Source organism: Mycteria americana, chromosome 15 (genome assembly GCF_035582795.1).
Source record: "Mycteria americana isolate JAX WOST 10 ecotype Jacksonville Zoo and Gardens chromosome 15, USCA_MyAme_1.0, whole genome shotgun sequence".
Taxonomy (NCBI): domain Eukaryota; kingdom Metazoa; phylum Chordata; class Aves; order Ciconiiformes; family Ciconiidae; genus Mycteria; species Mycteria americana.
Window position 1 is genome coordinate 5,370,416 of NC_134379.1, and position 17,479 is coordinate 5,387,894.

At 63.9% G+C, this 17,479-nt stretch overlaps 1 protein-coding gene across 4 annotated transcripts in view; it reads right to left on the reverse strand.

Annotated features, from left to right (window-relative positions):
* Positions 1 to 3,010: 3,010 nt before the first annotated feature.
* Positions 3,011 to 17,479, reverse strand: part of ABR (ABR activator of RhoGEF and GTPase) — a 40,508-nt gene continuing 26,039 nt past the window's right edge. For 3 of the 4 annotated variants that reach the window (XM_075518435.1, XM_075518437.1, XM_075518438.1), the window contains 15 exons: positions 17,219 to 17,340; positions 16,934 to 17,099; positions 16,676 to 16,798; positions 16,526 to 16,601; positions 16,278 to 16,382; positions 15,698 to 15,772; positions 15,453 to 15,550; positions 15,205 to 15,336; positions 7,116 to 7,175; positions 6,870 to 6,979; positions 6,448 to 6,587; positions 5,788 to 5,922; positions 5,379 to 5,484; positions 3,480 to 3,627; positions 3,011 to 3,292 (listed from right to left, as the gene is read on the reverse strand). In XM_075518435.1, the coding sequence (XP_075374550.1) occupies positions 3,203 to 3,292; positions 3,480 to 3,627; positions 5,379 to 5,484; positions 5,788 to 5,922; positions 6,448 to 6,587; positions 6,870 to 6,979; positions 7,116 to 7,175; positions 15,205 to 15,336; positions 15,453 to 15,550; positions 15,698 to 15,772; positions 16,278 to 16,382; positions 16,526 to 16,601; positions 16,676 to 16,798; positions 16,934 to 17,099; positions 17,219 to 17,340 (1,686 nt within the window). In that variant the 3' untranslated portion in view covers positions 3,011 to 3,202. Of the gene's footprint in view, positions 3,293 to 3,479; positions 3,628 to 5,378; positions 5,485 to 5,787; positions 5,923 to 6,447; positions 6,588 to 6,869; positions 6,980 to 7,115; positions 7,176 to 11,623; positions 11,992 to 15,204; positions 15,337 to 15,452; positions 15,551 to 15,697; positions 15,773 to 16,277; positions 16,383 to 16,525; positions 16,602 to 16,675; positions 16,799 to 16,933; positions 17,100 to 17,218; positions 17,341 to 17,479 lie in introns of those variants that run through there. The other variant, XM_075518439.1, reaches the window with a different exon arrangement.

The following is a 17,479-nucleotide window of genomic DNA, read 5'->3' on the forward strand; positions in this document are numbered from 1 at the left end:
GGCATTCACTTAGCACACAGTCTGTTTCTCATCATGTCCCTGTACCACCTCTGAGTGTCCCAGTGTTACACTGGGGAAAGTCAAGTTTTTTCTGCAGAACATTGGTACTGAAGTTGAAATGTCTGTTCACTAGCTCGAGGAACTACTCCCTTTTTGATTTGCAACCATATTAGTCCCCTTGCTCTTCCAACCAAGCTCTGTTCTCAGACCTCAGGGGATAATTTTTGTACTCAGAATAGTTTAGACTGATTTCAACCTTCCTTGGGCCACTCCACAAGGGCAAACATCCACCCTCATCTTTTTGAGGCAGCGGAATTTCAGATTCGATGCACACACGTAATGGGGGTTCTCCCACCCACTTCCCGTTCTTTGCATCCACGGTTTGACATCCCAGAATAGTGACAGCACTTGCTTACCTGGAAGAGCAATACTAGCAGGGTGGGTTGGCTGATAGGGTGGTCAGCGGTCAGTTTGGAGGCATATTGTCTCCCATTCCCACATGGAAAGAAGTGGGGAGACAGCACCATGTGATCTATCGGATGAGGTTTCCAGATCGCCTGATGTCCCTTGCTGTGCCTGTTCAGTATCCTCAGGCCAGAAGCTGTGCAAGTCAGCTGAATTTTAAGCTTGAGTAATTCTGGGCTGATTAAACAGGCTGGCTCCAGACAGTCCAGGTTTTTTTCCTCCAGAATGTACGGAAATGCAAGGAGGTAGCCCAAACCATAAGATGTCTCTTAAAAAATTGTCTGGCACAATGCCTGTGCTTATACCACTGGCTTGAAGTGCAACTAGCAAGATTTCCACGACAGAAAGAGAAGCAGCTGTGATGCCAAGGTGATCAGTTAGTGCAAACAGCAACACCACGGGGCTCCTTTTGTGCAAATGTTGGGGCTTTGCATTTTTATTAACATTTTTTTTTTCCTCACATGGTTTACAGCCATTTAAAGTTTATATTCTACAGCAATTGAAACAGAACACAAACAAAAATATATCCTTAACAAATTCTGAAAGTCAAATATTAATTAACAGTTCTATTCTACCTGTAGCTGCAAGAGTCCACCCCCCTCTTTTCCTTCCTGTAGGGACAAGCAAAAGCCGGTCACGGGGACGGCCGCAGCCTGTTGTGCCGGGGCTGTGTGGACCGGGCCTCCAGCCACTGTCGCGCGGGGGGGATTTGGCTGTACAGAGTCTCCATCTGGAATGACAGTATCGTGGACAGAGACTTGGACACATGTAACAAATCAGACACACACAGGGATCCGTTGTGCAGTCACATCTAAAACTCAGCCTCCTTACTGGGTCCAGGGCCAAGACAGACGCCTGGTTATTTTCTGCAATGCTGTTTCCCTTCTGTTTAGCTGGTAGTCAAGAGGAGCAGGGTCTGGAGTGTGAGCCCTTTGGAGGGGGACTGAAAGACCTCCCCTCCTTTAGTTGCTTTGCTGGTGCGGGGCCGGCAGGTGCTGCCTTCCCCGGGGAGGTGGGCTTAGGACATACCTGGTGCATCGGTGGCAGGCGGCTGGGCTCTACCTGGAACAGTCTGTTAGTCGGGAGGGTAAAGGCAACGCCGCTGTTAGCAGGGATACGCTCGGTCACTTCTCATCCATCTCCATTTGGCACAGGAGAGCACAGGGCCAACGCAATCGGGGAGGGGGCTTTTCCCATGAGAACACGGACTCGGCTCACAGAGCGAAAGGTTTCGTGTCCCAACAGGTACCAGCACCTACCTGTGAGTGTGGGAGGGTGGGGGACATAATGGCAGCCAGGCACTTGGGCGGCCAGAGCACAGCCTGGCAGCAAGCGCAGGCATGTGGCCGTCCTGCCTTGGGACATGGCGTGACAACTCCGGCCATCAGCCTGGGGTCAAGGGCTGGAGCCACTAACTAAAACGGACCTGAGCTGGCTGGGCACGGCTAACCCAGCAGCAACTGCTTTGTGAGAAAGAGCAAACGAAGCACTTCTGCCTCCGGTAGTGAGGGCCACGAAGGCTTTCCGCCTTCCGTCCCTCTGTGCTGGTTTCCAGGCTGGGTGACCGGCCAGCTGTCGCTCCTCCGGCAGCCTGGCTGGCACCGAGGCAGGGCTACGTGCTGCCGTTTGCCTGGTGCCCGGGGCAGCGGCGAAGGCCAAGGAGGGAAACAAAAACCTCCCCCTTCTTGTGGCCACGGCAGGAATGCTGGTGCCCCGGCAGGCTCTGCCGCAGGGCGCAGCCAGTGTCAGCAACCCTTGCGGTAGTGCTGGACTGGTAGTGGTGCGCACGCCTCGCTACGGCAGAGATACGGGCGTACAGAAGTGGCAGGGACCCTGTTCCCTGTCCTGCCAGGGCTTGTTCGGGAAATTGTGGGACCCTGTTGGTGCCGGAGCACAGACCTGGGGTCAGCCCGTGGCGGAGGGAGCAGACCTGCCCGGCTGGCAGTCTCTCCAGCCTGCCATGGATCGAGACCAGCACAGCACCTCTCGCTCCAGCCTTGTGTGATGGGTTACCCCAAAACGCTACTCGGAGGCGAGAAACAGCGAGGGAAGTAACCGCCATGCTACACGCACACAGGCAAAGCGCAGGATAAGGGCTGCAGAGGGGACTGGCCTGAAAGCACTCAGAAGAGACTTGGCGAGGAGGAAGCAGCACCCTGCTCCTCTGCTCTCACGGTCGCAGGTTTGCTCGGGCCAGAGCAGGATCCAGGCACGAGGTCCAACGTTTGCGCAGGCAGCAAGCCAAAGCAGAGCTGGTCATCACCGTCACCGGGGAGGGAAGCCCGTGAGCTCCCAGCCTCTGAAGCGAGCCAGTGCTGCACATGCAGGTGTGGGGCAAGGGAGCTGGGCAGCGAAACAGGCACTCGTGGGATGCTGCAGGCTTCAAGCTGGGCGAGATGAGGGGTGCCTGGTAGGAGTGAGCGGGCAGAAAGGAGTCCAGGAGAAAACTAGCCAAGGGGGAAGCCTGTGTCCACAGCCCTTGTCAGTCACTACCGCTTCCATTGAACAAATATACATAAAAACAATTCTTGAACACAAGAAGGGACATAAGACACGACTACTTTACAGAGAGGCACGGCGCCTGGGGTGGGACCGGGCCACTGGTAGGCGATTGTACAGGAGCTGCAGGCGGCACCGTCCTGGGTCCGGGCCGGTCTCCCTGGGGGGGCTGCGATCCAGTCCGTGTCCCCTAGCAGGGAGCTGGGAGTGTTTGCAGCTGGTGCCTTCTCCCTGCAGGCTACACGTCCGTGGAGAAGTAAAGTGTGTTGCGTTTCAGCTCGGTGAAGGAGATGGGAGGATGCTGCAGGTAGTAGAGAAGGACCTGGACCTGTAGCAGGCAAATGGGGGGTGTTAGGCCAAAAAGGGGCAGAGCTGCCACATCCCAGCTTGTCCCTGTGCAGCCACGTCCAGCAAGGAGGGACAAACCTACCCAGACAGGCAGGTAAACCCCTCCGCTTCCCGCCCCAGGGGTGCTGGTGCGGGCTGTGGCCCCATGCTGCCAGCACGGCTCTTACCTGGGCCATCACATCGTGGGACCAGATATCGGAGGCCAGGGTGAGGTGTCCCTTGCTCTCGCCCTCTGAGGGTCTCAGCAGTGTCGGCCCAAAGACCGTGGCCAGGTTGTGGAGAGACATTTTGTTGATGGGCTCCTTTTCAGCTACCCTGCGGGGTACGGGGAGAGAGGGAGGGTGAGCCCCTAACGCTGTTCTCCTGGAGCAGGGCAGCCATGGGGCGATGCGGGGGGCAAGTGCTGATCTCCCTTCTTCCAGATCCCAGCCCCGGCGGGGCACCTCCAGCTTTTCATTGCCCTTCAAAGCCCCCAGCAAACCCAGGTGCAGGGCAGGGAGCTCTGCCCCCTTCATGGCCTCCGCCGGAGCCGCCGGGCCTGGCCGGGAGCCCCGGGTGTGATGTGGCAGTGACCAAGCCCTTGCTTGCTTATGTGCTGTGGAGCCTCCACCCTTCCCGAGCCCCGGCAGGGTATGGGGAGCACCGCACCAGCCCGCGCCTCCCGGCACCCACTCCCCCCACAAGGCTCCCTACCCCTCCAACCCCGCGGGACCCCAGCCAGCCTGCGCCGAGGAAACCAGGGCCACAACATTGCCATGTTAGGAGGCAGCCGTGCTCCCCGGCATAGGCTCCACGGTTGAGCCCTGGCCAGGGGAGCAGATGTGGGAACTGGCTGTGCCCGGTTCTCAGGATGGAAATGGATTTTTCCTTCTCCACCCCCCAGCATCAATCACTTTTTCTGTTTGGTTTTAGCCAAACCAGAGAAAAAAAAAAAAACAAAACAAAACACTTCATGATGCAAGTAACATGAGCTGTGAGCCCCAGTCCCAAACTCGTGGCCAGCTCTGGCCAGGCTCTGCGTGCTGCACCGTGCCCAGCCCACAGCCCTGTGCCCTCCATGGGTTTTGGGGCCCCAGTGAGCCCCAGAACCACCCGTCCCCAGGTTTGGATGGACTTCATCTGGGCCAAAATAAAGCCTGGCAAACCACATTGCTGCACTCGCCCCAGGATGAGCGACGCAGGGTGTCACCTGCAGCTTTGCGACATGTCCGCAGAGCTGTCTCTGGGTCTTGGCCACCCACTGCAGACGAGTTACAGGGATTATTGCACCTTGTTTTGCAGGGGCTAGTGCTGCACGGGTGGGAAGGGATGCAGCACTCAGTTTTCCCGCTAAGGGGGACACTGCACAGCTCCCAATTGATCCCCCGTCCTGCGCCGAGGCCAGCTGCTCCCCGTGGAGAGCTCGTCCAACCAGCTGCACACCGGCTGCGGCAGCCAAGAGCTGCGTCTTGCCAGAGGACGTGTGCTCCCTGCAGAGCTGACCCGCCTGAGCGGCCTCATGCCACGCAGTCCCTGCTGGCACCGTGGCCGGTGGCCCTGGGGCACGGGGGGCTACTCTGTGGGGCAGAATGGCTCCAGGATCCCTCCAGCATCCTACAGGGCCCACAGAGAGGAGCCGTGGGAAGCCAAGACCGATACCAGCCAAAGGGACTCACAGCGTGCTGGGTCCCAGCCTCAACAGGCTGCAGCCTGGCCAGGACCCTGGCGAATGTGACGGAGCCCGGGGAGACGGGGCGAGTGGGACACAGCTGGGGCTGCACCCTCTCGGAGGGGCTGGAAGAGGAAAGGGGCACTCTGCCACCTGCCCAACACCGAGTCACCGTTCCTGGCCCCGTCTGCCGCCCGCAGCCCTGGTCTGCACCAGCACAGCACCATCTGCCTCCAGTTTGGGATCAGCCTGTGGCCACGCAGGCACCACAGGAAGCAGACAGCAGCTCTAACTCTGCTCACATCCCATCCTCATGGCAAAGCGACAACACAGACCCTTCCTGCACCTCCAACTTGTGCTGGGCAGCCCTCCGGGAGCCGCTGCTTGCCCTGCTCAGTGGGCCAAGCCGAGCCATTACCTTTTCAAGTGCTCTAGCAGGAAGAGGAAGGTGATGAGGTTGGGGTCAGGCAGCGAGCGGAGAAGGTGCATCATGCAGTTCTCCTTGGCAGCAGGATCCGAGAGGGCTGGAGACAAGGAGGGAGATGGCTCAGGACAGGGGCTGGTGACATCTTGTGCAGCAGCGGGACCCACCGTGGCCGGATGCCTCCCTGCAGCCGGTGCACGAGCGGCTGGTCCTGCCCCGCAGGGCTCTGCCTGCGCCCCGGGGAGCAGCACCACGAGCCCCGAGCTGGCCTGGAGCCGGCAAGGACAGCCAGGACTGAGTGGGCCGAGCTGGGAAGGACCCTCGGGAGTCTCCCATCCCGGAGCAGGCAATGCCAAACAGCCACGCTTGGGCACCGACCCCTTCCCCATCCCCAAGCCCTTACCGATCCCCTCCATGAAGGCGGGGTAGAGTCTGTCAGTGAGGAGGGGCTCGGGCAGCTCGCGGAAGTACAGCTTCAACGTGCCGGCGATGGCGTTGATGTCCATGTCACTCAGCATGACCAAGATGTCCTTGTTATCTGTGCAGAGAGCACCCACATGTGACTCCTCCTGCGCCTCCTTCCCCTCTGGGTCTCAGCCCCCCGCGTCACCCCAGCTATCCGGGCAGGCTGCCAGCCGGAGGGCAGGGACAGCATCACCGGGTCCACGGCCCCGTTTAGCCAGGCTGGGGCTGGGAAGAGCTGAGCAGTTCCCGCCTGGCCGGGCAACAGGACACGGAACAATTTGCAAATCCATTTGCAACGTTGCCCTGAGTCAGTGTCTCCCAGGAGCCGGCCAGGCGCGGCAGCAGCTCAGAGGCACCAAAGCACAAACAAGGCTGGGACCTCTGGGCGTTTGCTTTCCCTGCTACACCCTCCTCCTCGCCCCCAGACCCTCCTCACCCCCAGACCCTTCCTGGGCACACGTGCGGTGCATTTTGCACACATGCAGTGCAATAACCAGACCCTGAAGTTGCAGGGCAGGGGACTGGGGGGGGTCTTGGTGCCTGTGAACCCTCCCAGGGGAATGTGACGCCAAGGCCAGCCATCCCCCAGGACACTCACTTGCATCAAAGACAGCCTTCAATGCCTGGATGTCAGTGGCGACGCCAGAGATCCTGTAGATCCCGACCTCTTCGATGCCCCTCTTCTCCACCTCCTCGATGCACTGGCGCACAATGTAAGGCACCTTGGAGCGCTCGCGCCTGGCTCAGAGAGCAGAAGCATGAGCAGAGATTCCTGGGGGACCCCGCCGTGGCCAGCCCAGCCCTGCAAACCCTAGGCCAGGGGCAGGATGGGCATGCTGGGTGGGAGCGATGGAGCTGGTGAAGGAACGAGCAAGTCCCCAGCAAAAAGCAAAAGCTGAGCTCTCCCGGTGTTGGTGGGAGCAAAGGGACATGCTGCAAGGATGGAGCAGGTCCCCCGAGTCCCCCAACCCCAAGCCCACAGGGACCAGAGCAGATCAGTCCCCCCAGCCCCGCACGTACTTTGTCACGACGCTGATTTTGACCCCAAAAACACCAGTCTGCTTTTTGGATGGGGTCCTCTTCAGGCTCATGTCTCTGCTCGTGAACTTCATGGAGAACTCCACCTTGATCTGCGGGAGACAGGGGGTGAGTCCCAGCAGCCCAGCCCTGGCCCGTCACCTCCGCATCGCATGAGGGCACGGCACAGCCCCGGGGAAGGGGCTGCCATCAAAGCGAGGAGCCGTGGGTCCTTGCTGCCCCGCTTACCCCGTTCATCTCAATCACGTCCATGTGCCAGTTCTTTGTCTGCACGGCCTGTGGGTCCAGCTGCGGGGAGAGATGGTGTGTGAGCTCCGCAGGGATGCAGCCCCATGCCAGCCCCGCTGCCACCCCAGCCCAGCAGCCCCTGAAGCCCCCGACCCGCAGACAGTGGCGGGCATGGGACATCCTCCTCCCTGCCAACGTGCTGCCCAGAGCAGGAGGATGGAGAGGGGAAGGTCTGGGGTCCCTCTGGCCATGCCCTGAGGCTGGATGGGCTCAGCCTCCTCACCCGGTCCCCCCCGAGCCCCTGCGAGGCAGCGCTTTAACCCACACCCGAGCAGCAAGAAACTTCCAAGAAATCAGGACTATTTCTGGCAGCAGATTGATGAAACAGAACTAGGGCAGTGTTTTCCATGCAGAAAAACAACGTCTCCCCATAGCCAAGGCTATTTATAACCCCTGGGAATGACGGGCTCCGCTATTTCTGGCTTTGGGGCTAGCGGGGGACTTGGTGACACTGCCCCGGTGCCCGGCCGCTGCGGCGAGGTGCTGGTGTTCCCAAGGCCCTGGCACGTGCCACGGCGGGCACCGGGCCCCAGGGCTGGGCAGAGGCGGGTGCAGTTGCTTTTTGGGGCTTTTCAGTCCGCAGCTGGTGGTATCGATCCGGCCCCATCGATCCCGGTAATGCACGGGGCGGGCAGCAGGGCAGAGCCCGGCACTGACGTCCCCTCGGGGAAGGGGACGGGATGCGGGAGCTGGCAGGGGCTGGCGGGGACTCCCAGGGCCGCATGCGCGCAGCTGCCAGGCGAGGCTCGCGCCAAGCGTGCGGGGTCACTCCTCAAGGACACAGGGGTTTCCTACAGCTGCTGGCTCGGGAGATGCTCCGGGCGAGCGCAAAGATGTCCAGAGCCGCTGCTCCGGCCACGGAGCTGCCGTTCCCCTGCCCCAGCTTCTGGCTGCCCATGAAACCACTGCACGTCATGACGGGGAGTCATGGGGTCCCTTGTGTCCCTCTTACACACCAAGACCTCACGCTCCTGAGGACAGGCTCAAGCTGCCCTGGCTCTCAGCACAAACCCAGCACCATGGCATCACCGCACGCCCAGCCCCGTGCCATGGTGAGCCTGAGCAGTTCCTCGGCGGCGGCGGTGCCACGGGAAATGCTACGGTCTTCAGCGTGACCCAGAAATGGCTCCTGACGTGGAGCCCTCCCCAGTGCCCCCGCCCCAGCCCCGCCAGTCCTGTGGCTGCTGGGAACAGCAGCGGGGGGGAGCAGGAGCAGGAGGAGGAGGAGGAGGAGGAGGAAGGCTGCAGCTGCCCTGGGCTCCCGTGGGGCCCTGCAGCAGGTTTGGACACCAGCATCACGAGGTTGCAGCCAGACCGCCGCCAACCCCAGCCCTGCCGCTCCAACTCCCCCATGTTCCCTCCCCAGCGCCGGGTCCCCCCGTGGCACTGCCACGCACCCACCGCAGCCAACACCAGCCCCACGCCACCTGACCATGGGGCTTCCACCCCTTTTCCCTGCACAGCCAGGTCCCGCTCTTGGCAGCATCCAACCCTACGAGCCCCAGGCAGCAGCAGCGAAGCCCTTTGCCCCCCGGCCGAGTCGGGAGCTGTGGGCCTCCCTGCTCTGCAGCGCGAGTTTAATTGCAACCACCACATACGTCTTCCCCATCCCCGTCCCTTGGGTCCCCCCGGCTCCGATGGCCCTGGCAGCTCACATCTGGAAGGCTTTAGCAGGGCTCTGAAGAAACCTTTAATAAAAGCCAGGTTGGCTGCTGCCAGCGCTGCAGACCTTACCCTGAGCATGCTGCCTTCCCGCAGCCGCTTGCCCCTGGTTGGGCAGAATTGTCCCCATCCAGCTCCCCGCAGCAGCCGGCACGGTCCTGAATTTGGGCTAGTTCAGCCGGTGTCACCGGCCCAAGCTCCCTTGCAGCTGGGGCAGGTCCCCGTGCACCCGTGGGGCACCGGGCTGTGGCCTGGCCCCGGCGCTCCTCCAGCCCTGCCCGCTGGCACCCTGCGCAGCAGGCAGCACTGCCACGCTGCCCGCTCCCCGCAGGAAGCAAAGCCGCAGCCAATGCTTCGTCTCCAGGCGTGGGAGGACGGACGGGAGCGTCCACCCACGGTGCCAGAGGCAGCTCCTGCCCACGCGGTGCTGGCAAACACCCCATCTCAGCTACCACCACCATCTCCTTCTCCTCCAAAGCTCCTGCCTTGCTCCAGCATGGCATGGGGACATCCCAGGCCGGTGGGGAACTGCCATCCTGGGAGCCCCGGGGAACAGCCTCCCCGTTCCACACTGTGCAAGGATGGCACGAGTGACACGCTGCTGTCCCAGACGTTGGCTCCTCTTCAGCAGCTCGGCGCTCAGCCGGCTTCAAACATCAGCCTGTGCCCGAGGAAACGGCTCGGCCGAATCACCGGTGCCTCTCCGGGCTGCTCCCTCCTGCGTCTCAGGGGACTCTCAGCAGCGGCGCAGCATCCACGCCCGGGCCAGCATCCGCCATGGTGCCACGCTCATCCATGGTGAGGTAAAACACCCCCTGGTCCCGGCTACAGGGATGTGCCATCACCCCATTTTCCCAAATTATCCAAAGGTGTTTGCTTGTAGGCCAAGGCCCCTGGTCGCAGAGGGAAAGGCGGCAGCGTGGCAGGCGATGAGCATCCCAGCAGCCCTGCAGAGCTTCACGCGTCCTGGGGAGGCTCTGGTCGCAGAGGACTCCCCCGGTCCTGCTGGTGCTTGCCTCCCACAGCCCCTGCCTGCTGCTTGTCCCATGCACGGGGCGACTGGGCTCAAGGGGAACGAGGCCACATCCTGGGATTTTGTCCTCAAGGCACCTTCCAGCCCTGCATCACGGATACAGCTCCTGCGCGGGCAGCGGCGGCCGAGACAGACCCAGGCAGTGCTGGGTCCCCGGGGCTCCCAGGTGAGGAGCTGGGACAGCTCCAAACCCTCGCGGCGGCTCTCCAGGGCCCCGAGCACCGGGATGCTGTGGTAGGGTAGGAGCTGCCAGGCTGGGCACGGTCCCTTCCTCACGCCTCACGCCCATGAGGTCACCCAACCATCAGCCCGGCGTGAAGCCATCGGGAGCAAACTGGTGACTCAGCCGGCGAGGCCATCTCCACCACGGTGCTGGGGAGCGGGATCCCAGGGAAGCTGCTACAACTGGGGTCGCTTCTCATCAGCACAGCACCCACGGCCACCCCGGCCTGGCCTCCCGCAGCTGCCCCGGCTCCACCGGGCAGGAGATGGCCCCAACCAGACCCCCACGCCGGCAGCTCCCTCCCCAGGGAACAGGCGGTCCCTGAGTCGCTCCACGCCGTGGGGGCAGAGCGGCCCCCGCACCAGCAAACGCTGCTGGTGGCAAAGCACAGCCCCAAAAAAAGCAGCGATTCACAGCCCTGTCTGAGAGCGACCCGAGAAGCGGCAGGCACCCACGGCACGCCGGGACCGTGCACAGACCCGCCGGGGCCGCATCCTGCCCCTGCAGCCCCAGTGCTCCCGGTTGGCAGCAGGCAGGGAAGCCGGCGGCCACGGTGGGGACGCGTGGGCTGGGAAAGGAAACCCCCTCATGTTTTGACCCAGCAACAGCCGGCGGGCAGCCTCCCCGCACGGCCCTCGCTGCCCCTTAATCCCCTCTGCGGGAGCGGCGGCGGCACAGAATCGAGGTTAATGCCGCTGCGTCACAGGCAGCCCCGCCGCCGCGCCGGCAGCCCCGCCGCTGAGCAAACCTCAGCCCCGCCGCTGCCAAACCGAACCCCCACGTGCCCAGGCAGCTCCTGCCTGCGGCCACAGCCAAGCCCCGAGCCAGCAGCTCCCCATGCAGGGGGACCCCACGGAGGGAAACCCCTGGAGCCCCCCCATGAGATTGTAGGGGCTCTGGGACAGCCCGCGACGGTGCCGGCCCCCTCCCTTGTCACCTCCGTTGCCCACCCCTGCCCTCCGTCCTCCCACAAAGACGGGCAGCTCTGGCTGATGGGGCTGCGACACAGCTGCGAGCTCAGGGGAGCCTGGATGGACGCGGGGCGGGGGGTTGCAAACCAAGCAGCACCCTGGTGAGAGGGGGTACGCAGGCACCGGGTGCTGCGCTGCCGTGGTCCCAGCCAGCCTGCAAGCATCGCTGCATCCTGGGCGAGCCCCAGGGCTGGGCAGGGGAGCTCCCCCACATCTGCGGGACCCCCCAGCACAAACAGCTCAGCCCCCCCGGCCCCCCAGAGCACAGAGGGAGAGGGAAGGAGGGAAACGAGCACCGTGCAGGCTGCTAACTGCTTCTAGGAGCTCCCAAAGCACCCCAACAGCCTCCCCGCTCCACACACGGACCCCACAGCCCTCTCCTCACAGCAATACAGCCCCCCCATATCAGAGCCCGCTGCACCCCACAAAGCCACCAGCCAAAAAGCCACAGCCACCACACACAGCAGAGCCCGGCGACACGGCAAAGCCATCCCAGAGCCCATTTGGTGCCTGCCACCGTCCCCCCCAGCTGTCACCCCCCGCGCACCCCAAAAGGCACCTTCTGCCGGAGCAGCTTGCTGCGCACCCTGCCCCAGAGACGGGCACCCGTGTTGGGGGGACGCTTGCCCTCGGGCTCCTCCACGCCGCCGCGCTCCGGCTGCTCGCCCACGGGGCCGGGGCTGCCGTCCGGCTGCACCAGCACCTCCGTCATCGCAATGACCGCTTCGGCTCCGGGAGGCGAGACGAGGGTGGCGGGGAGGGCCCGGGGGGGATGGCCGGGGCTGGGTTAGGACAGCACCCGCATCCCTTCTGCTCCGGGCGGGAGGTCAGCGGTGGCTGGGGCCGGCGAGGGGAGCCCGGCTGGGGCGGCGGGGAGGCGAGCGGGCAGGGCTCATCTTCAGGGTGTGAGCCAGGCTGGCGAGAGGCGGCTCGGCAGCCCCAAAAGCCGCCCTCCCCTTCCGAGGAAGTGACTCAAAGGCAGCCCCCCCCCGGCGGCCCCCACGCGTTTAACTCTCGCCCTGCCGCCCGCCGCCGCTCGGGAAGGCTGGAGGGGCTGCCCGGCCTCCCCGCCACCGTTATCCGCTTCCCTGCGCCATCGGCAGCCGCGGCCCCAGGAGGCATCGCCGCCGTCAGAGGAGCCAGGCTGGCCCTCCCGGTCTCGGCACACAGGGACGGGACTTTTGGGGTCTCCTGTCAGGCCTAAGGACAGGTGTGGACCCCCCCACCCCCCCCACCCCCAGCCTGCCCTGGCCCTTGTCAGCCCCACTGCCGGGGGTGATGTGGTGGGGCAGGGCAGCAGGGCTCTGATGGGGTGCAGGCAGGGCTCTGCCCTGCGCCCCAGCCCTGGAAGGGTCCCTGCCTGCCTGCTGCTTCTCCTGGCGAGGTGCAGGACATGGTGAGGTGCAGGATGGGGGGGGGACACGGGACTTGCACCGCCCCCAGGTCCAGCCCTCAGCAGCCCCCTGAGTCCACATGGGTCACCCTGTGAGTCCCTGCAGGTCCAGGGAGCCCCAACACCACACATCTCCCCCTCTGGAGCCTCTTCTGCCAGCCCAGCCGAGGGGGACAGGCAGACAGGCAGCTATTCCCTGCGGGTACGGCAGGCACAGTGCCCATGACAACACAGGCTCCACTTCAACAGCTCCATCCCCCCTGCGCATCAAACGGGGCTGCGTAAGGGGCTGCTCCGTCCTGCCCCGTCCCCCCAGCATCACCCCGATATCCGCTTCGTGCACCCGCTGCCCGTCTCCTTGCCCACCCCAGGGCACGGGGGCCAGATCCAGCCTCTCCTCTCTGCAGTGTGGGCACAAGCACTCACAGCCTGCTCTGCCTACCCCCAGCATCTGTCTGCTAGCCTGCCACAGCACCAGGCACCCTTGCCAGCACCCACCGGACACAGCCCTGCGTGAGGCAGCCCAGCTGCTGGGAGCAACTGGGACAGCTCAGAGCAGGGCTGAGCCCTGCAGCGCTGGGGACACAAGCCCCCCATGGGGACACAAGCCCCCCACGGCACCTCTAACCTGACCACGGCACATCCCAGCCTTGGAAACCACATGCAAAACGGGGTTAACAACAACAAAATGGGGTTAATGCCAACCAGGAGCCGCAGCAGAGCAGTGCCCAAGCCCAGACACACCTTCCCACAGACCAGCCTGCGGTGTGGCCAGGCCCACGTGGCACAGGGTGCCCACTCTGCACCAGCCACGGGGATGGGGTGCGGGGTAGGGGTCCAACGCTCGCCACGCCGCAGACCACTCGGGGCTCGTTGCCACGATGCTCGAGAGGAGGCTGGTGCCAACCCCGGCCCCTCCGTGGACCCAGCCACGTCCTCTGGGCTGGCAGGACGTGAGTCCCACCCGTGGCACCCCCACTGCCTCAGAAGGGGCCGCAGTGTCCCCTTCACACACTGACCCGCTCCCACCAGCCCATGATGCCGCTAAGCTGCTTTCGTGGCCAACCCACGTGCCTGGCCTGTCAGATTGGAGCTGGGCAGCGGGCACAGCGCTGGCCACGCAGGGGGGGCTTCAGCCATCCTGGCAGCCCTCCCACAAATGCCATGGTATTTGCTGAGCTGCTGACCCCAGCACTCCCAGTGTCTCCCACTCCTGCTGCTAACTGGAACCAGCAGCAGCTCACAATGAGCCCAGGGACCAGCCGGGGTAAGGACGATCCAGGGCAGCATCACTGCCTGAACAGCTCAGGGCAGAGGGCAAGGGAGCAGCGCTGGGGCTTGGCCACAACCCACAGCCCCACGAGCAGCACTGCCCATCCTGCCGTAGCCCTGCTGCCCCATCCCTGCCCTGCCACCCACCCCACTCCTGGGGCAGGGGCCGAGCTGTGGCTCTGGGTGACGGCAGAACAGCCCCAACCCTGACACCGCTACGTCCAGCTGGGTCCTCCGTGGGATAAGCAGCCCCAGGGCCTCCTCTCTCCCCCTTTCCTCCCCCACGACTTTCGCACGGCAGGGACGAGCTGTGCTGTCCCCATCCTGACCCCTGTGTCTCCCAGCGTGACTCATGTTTGTTGACCCAGGCTATTTCCGAGAGCGCAGCTGGGCTGATCCCCGCGGGGCAGCGAGCCCCTTCCCTGCCCCAGTCCTCCCGCTTGGCCCAGTGCCACCCCTGTGCCACGGTTCCTCCAGGGAGGGGGCAACAGACGGGTGATTTCGGGCACCAACAAGCTGCTGGCGAAGCCGAGCCCCCATCTCTCACCCTGCACCCGTTGCAGTGCCGTCCCCCCACAGCGTCCCCTTCCCAGGAGCATTTCCGTGCTGCTCCCCGCTCCCCGGGGACCTGCCCTCAGCCACTTTCCCACGGAGCAGGCAGCCGTGCCGGCCCTTTTGAAGTGGCCTTGGGTCGAGAGCTGCATCCCGGGCGTGATGCTGTCCCTAGCACAGGGAGGGAAGGCAGCCAGACTGGGGGTCCCCACCAGGAAAACACAGGGGTACCCCCGTCCCAAACCGTCCCCGCTGCCCTGGGCTTCCCTGCAGCCTGGCCAAGGCAGGTGCTGGGGGCATGTGGGGTCTGGGGGCTGCCTGCCCCCCCCCCCCCCCGCCATCTTCCAGGTCCTGCTCACCTGGGAGCATCTTAGGGCAGCCCAGGCCTTCATCCTCCCTGCCTGGCAACCGCCAATCAGAGGCGGCTCAGCCGTTGCCCTGGTAACCCTTGTTGCCATAACAGCGGCTGATGGAGGCACAGATGGTGGCAGAGGGGGACAGCCACAGCTGGCAGGGAGGGACGGGGGGCTGCAGGCTCAGAGCCCTCCCTGGGGCCGGTGCCGACCCCCTCCCCGCAGCCCCCCGGGGCCACGGCACGGAGGGTGGCAGAACGGAAACGCTTCCAGCCCAGCTGCGTCTGGGGGGTGGCTGTGGGCTTTGCCACCTCCGCAGCACCCTCTCTCACTTTGTCCCACCTTCTCCTCCAGCCGCCGCCCCCCAGGACCATCGCCCACATGCCTGATGCCCACCCACCTCGCTGCCTTCAACCCTGAGCCACAATCCCTGTACCCCGCTCCCAAAAGCAGAGCTGTCCGCCCATGCTGCCAGGTGTCTCCCACCCCAGGCATCACCCCAGGGCAACCCTCCCAGCCCCAAGAGGTCCAACATTGGGTGAGAAGATGTCCAAAAGCCCCAGCGCATACCTGGATCTGCCCCTTGCCCATGATCTTGTCCACGATTTCGTTGTTGTCCTTGTTGAGCTTGGTCTTGTCGTAGCACTTCTCGTAGCAGAGGATGCGCAAGGACTGGGAGCCCTCCAGCTCAATCTCAAACTCCTGGGGTGTGGAGGGAGCGTGGCTCAGCCCCAGCACCCCAGAGCAGCTTCAAAACAGGGGCTGGAAGGGAAAGGGGGGGAGCACAGTCCCCTCCCTGCATCCCACCCTCCTCTCACCTCGTTCCACTGCGGCTCCGTGGTGTCCCGAAAAACCCTGGTCTTGGCTTTGCTGACGAAGTAGCCGAAGGAGTCCACCTCCAGCGTGCAGTAAAGGTCTGGGGGAGCAGACACCGCTCAGCGCCCGAGGAACATCCCCCGCTGGCTCCCGGGGGACCGCTGCAGGCAGAGCAGGGCCACACGCTGGACCCCAGCTCCCCCACCAGCACCGGCCCCTCTGAGCGAGGGTGGGCACCCACACTTACTGGCAGACTGCTTGAAGCCCTTGGCGGAGTGGACGATGACGTGCAGGAACCCGTAGAGCCCGGGGGACTCATCGTCTGCGGCGGGGAGAGCAGAGGCTGCGTCAGGGCTCAGCTGCCACCTCCCGCGCCCCCGGGCCAGCGTGCGGGGCTGGCCACCCCAGAGGCAGCCTTTGCCATAGCGAGCACCAGGTGCCTGCGGTGACACCCCAACGTCCCCAACCCCTTGGAGGGCTGTCCCCAAGGTCTGGAAGAGGACACGTATCCCCCACTGCCGATCATCCCTGCTGCACATCTCTGGGGGAGGTTCCCAGTAGGGCTGGCTGGGTCTCACCCTGGGGACACCCTGGTCCTGCCCAGCCCATGGGGTTGCTGGAGACACCCCAAAAGCAGCCCCATGTTGCAGCCAGGATTGCTCTGCCTGGGAGCCTGACTGCTCCGGCAGTGCCACCTGGTGGGTGGCTGTCCCCCTGCACAGCCAGGGTCCCAGAGCAGGGACCCCGCTCCAGCTGAGGGACCCCACAGCTCCTCCCCGCCATCATCTCAAGGCAAAGAGGGACCCACCAGCCCAGTAGACGCTCACCATCCTTATTGCTTGTGACCGGGATGTTGTGGACGGTGCGTAGCTTGAAGCAGGATCCTGTGAGCACCTGCAGCTCCACTGAGCTCAGGACGAAGGCCTGGAGGTCTGGGAGAGGACAGGAGAGGAGCTTCAGAAGGATGCAGCCAGTGCTGACCCAGGGACCAAGCAGGCTGTGATCCTGCAGGACCTCCTCATGGTCCCTGGGGGGGCCAGGAGCCCTAAGAGGGCCTTGATAGCTCCAAACTTACCCTTTTTCTGCAGTTTCTGAATGGCTTCCCTCCACTCAGACCTCTCGTAGTCGGACGACAGCAGGAAGAGGTAGCTCTGCAAGAGAGAGGGCGATGCGGCAGGCTGTGCGCAGGCAGGGCTGAGCCCGGCCCCCAGCCCACCCTCCTCACCTTCCCGTTGCGGTTGTGGATCCGGAAGGGGATGGCGGGCGAGTTGAGGAGCAGCCAGAATTCGTTCTCAAACATCTTCTTCTTGAGGCGCTCGATGGCCCGGCTCTGCCCCTTGTTGGCTTTCTGCAGGTGGGAAGTGGACAGGAGCTTTCACAGGTGCCCCTGGCCCCGCCATGTCCCATCCCTGACCCCAGAGGAAGGCACCCACCCTGGCAGCAGGTCTCATGCCCTCCCCGACCACCCACACCCTCCTCTCACCTCCTTCTGCACCTCACTCTTGATGGCCGAGATCTTCATCTTCATGTCCTCCAGCTCGTGGTCGGGGATGACGTGGACCTGCGGGCAGTGCTCCGACTCCTCCGGCGAGGGGAACACCAGGTCGGCCAGGGGCACGTACCACTTGCAGTCGTACTGCTGGTGCTTCCTGCGGCCGGGGAGCAGGTGCTGAGTGATGCCTGACCCCAATCCTGGCACATCCCTCTGCCCACCGGACAGCGGGGGGGGGTTGTGACACATTCACCCCACACCCAGCACCCTCCTTACCCCACCGCCGTCTTCTTCAGCTTGGCACAGAGCAGCACGTCGGTGAAGAGGAAGACGTGCCGCAGCTTCCGCGAGCCCTCCGACAGCTCCACCAAGAAGCCATCCTTGACAAGCTGCCGGGTCTGCGGGGCAGCAGGGCTGGCGTGAGAGCGGGCAGGGAGCAAAGGCCAACAAACCACAGGGGACGGATGCTCCTGTCCCGCTCCATGGCTAAATCAACAGGGGCATGGGAAGGTCCACGTCCTCTGGACGCTATTTTGG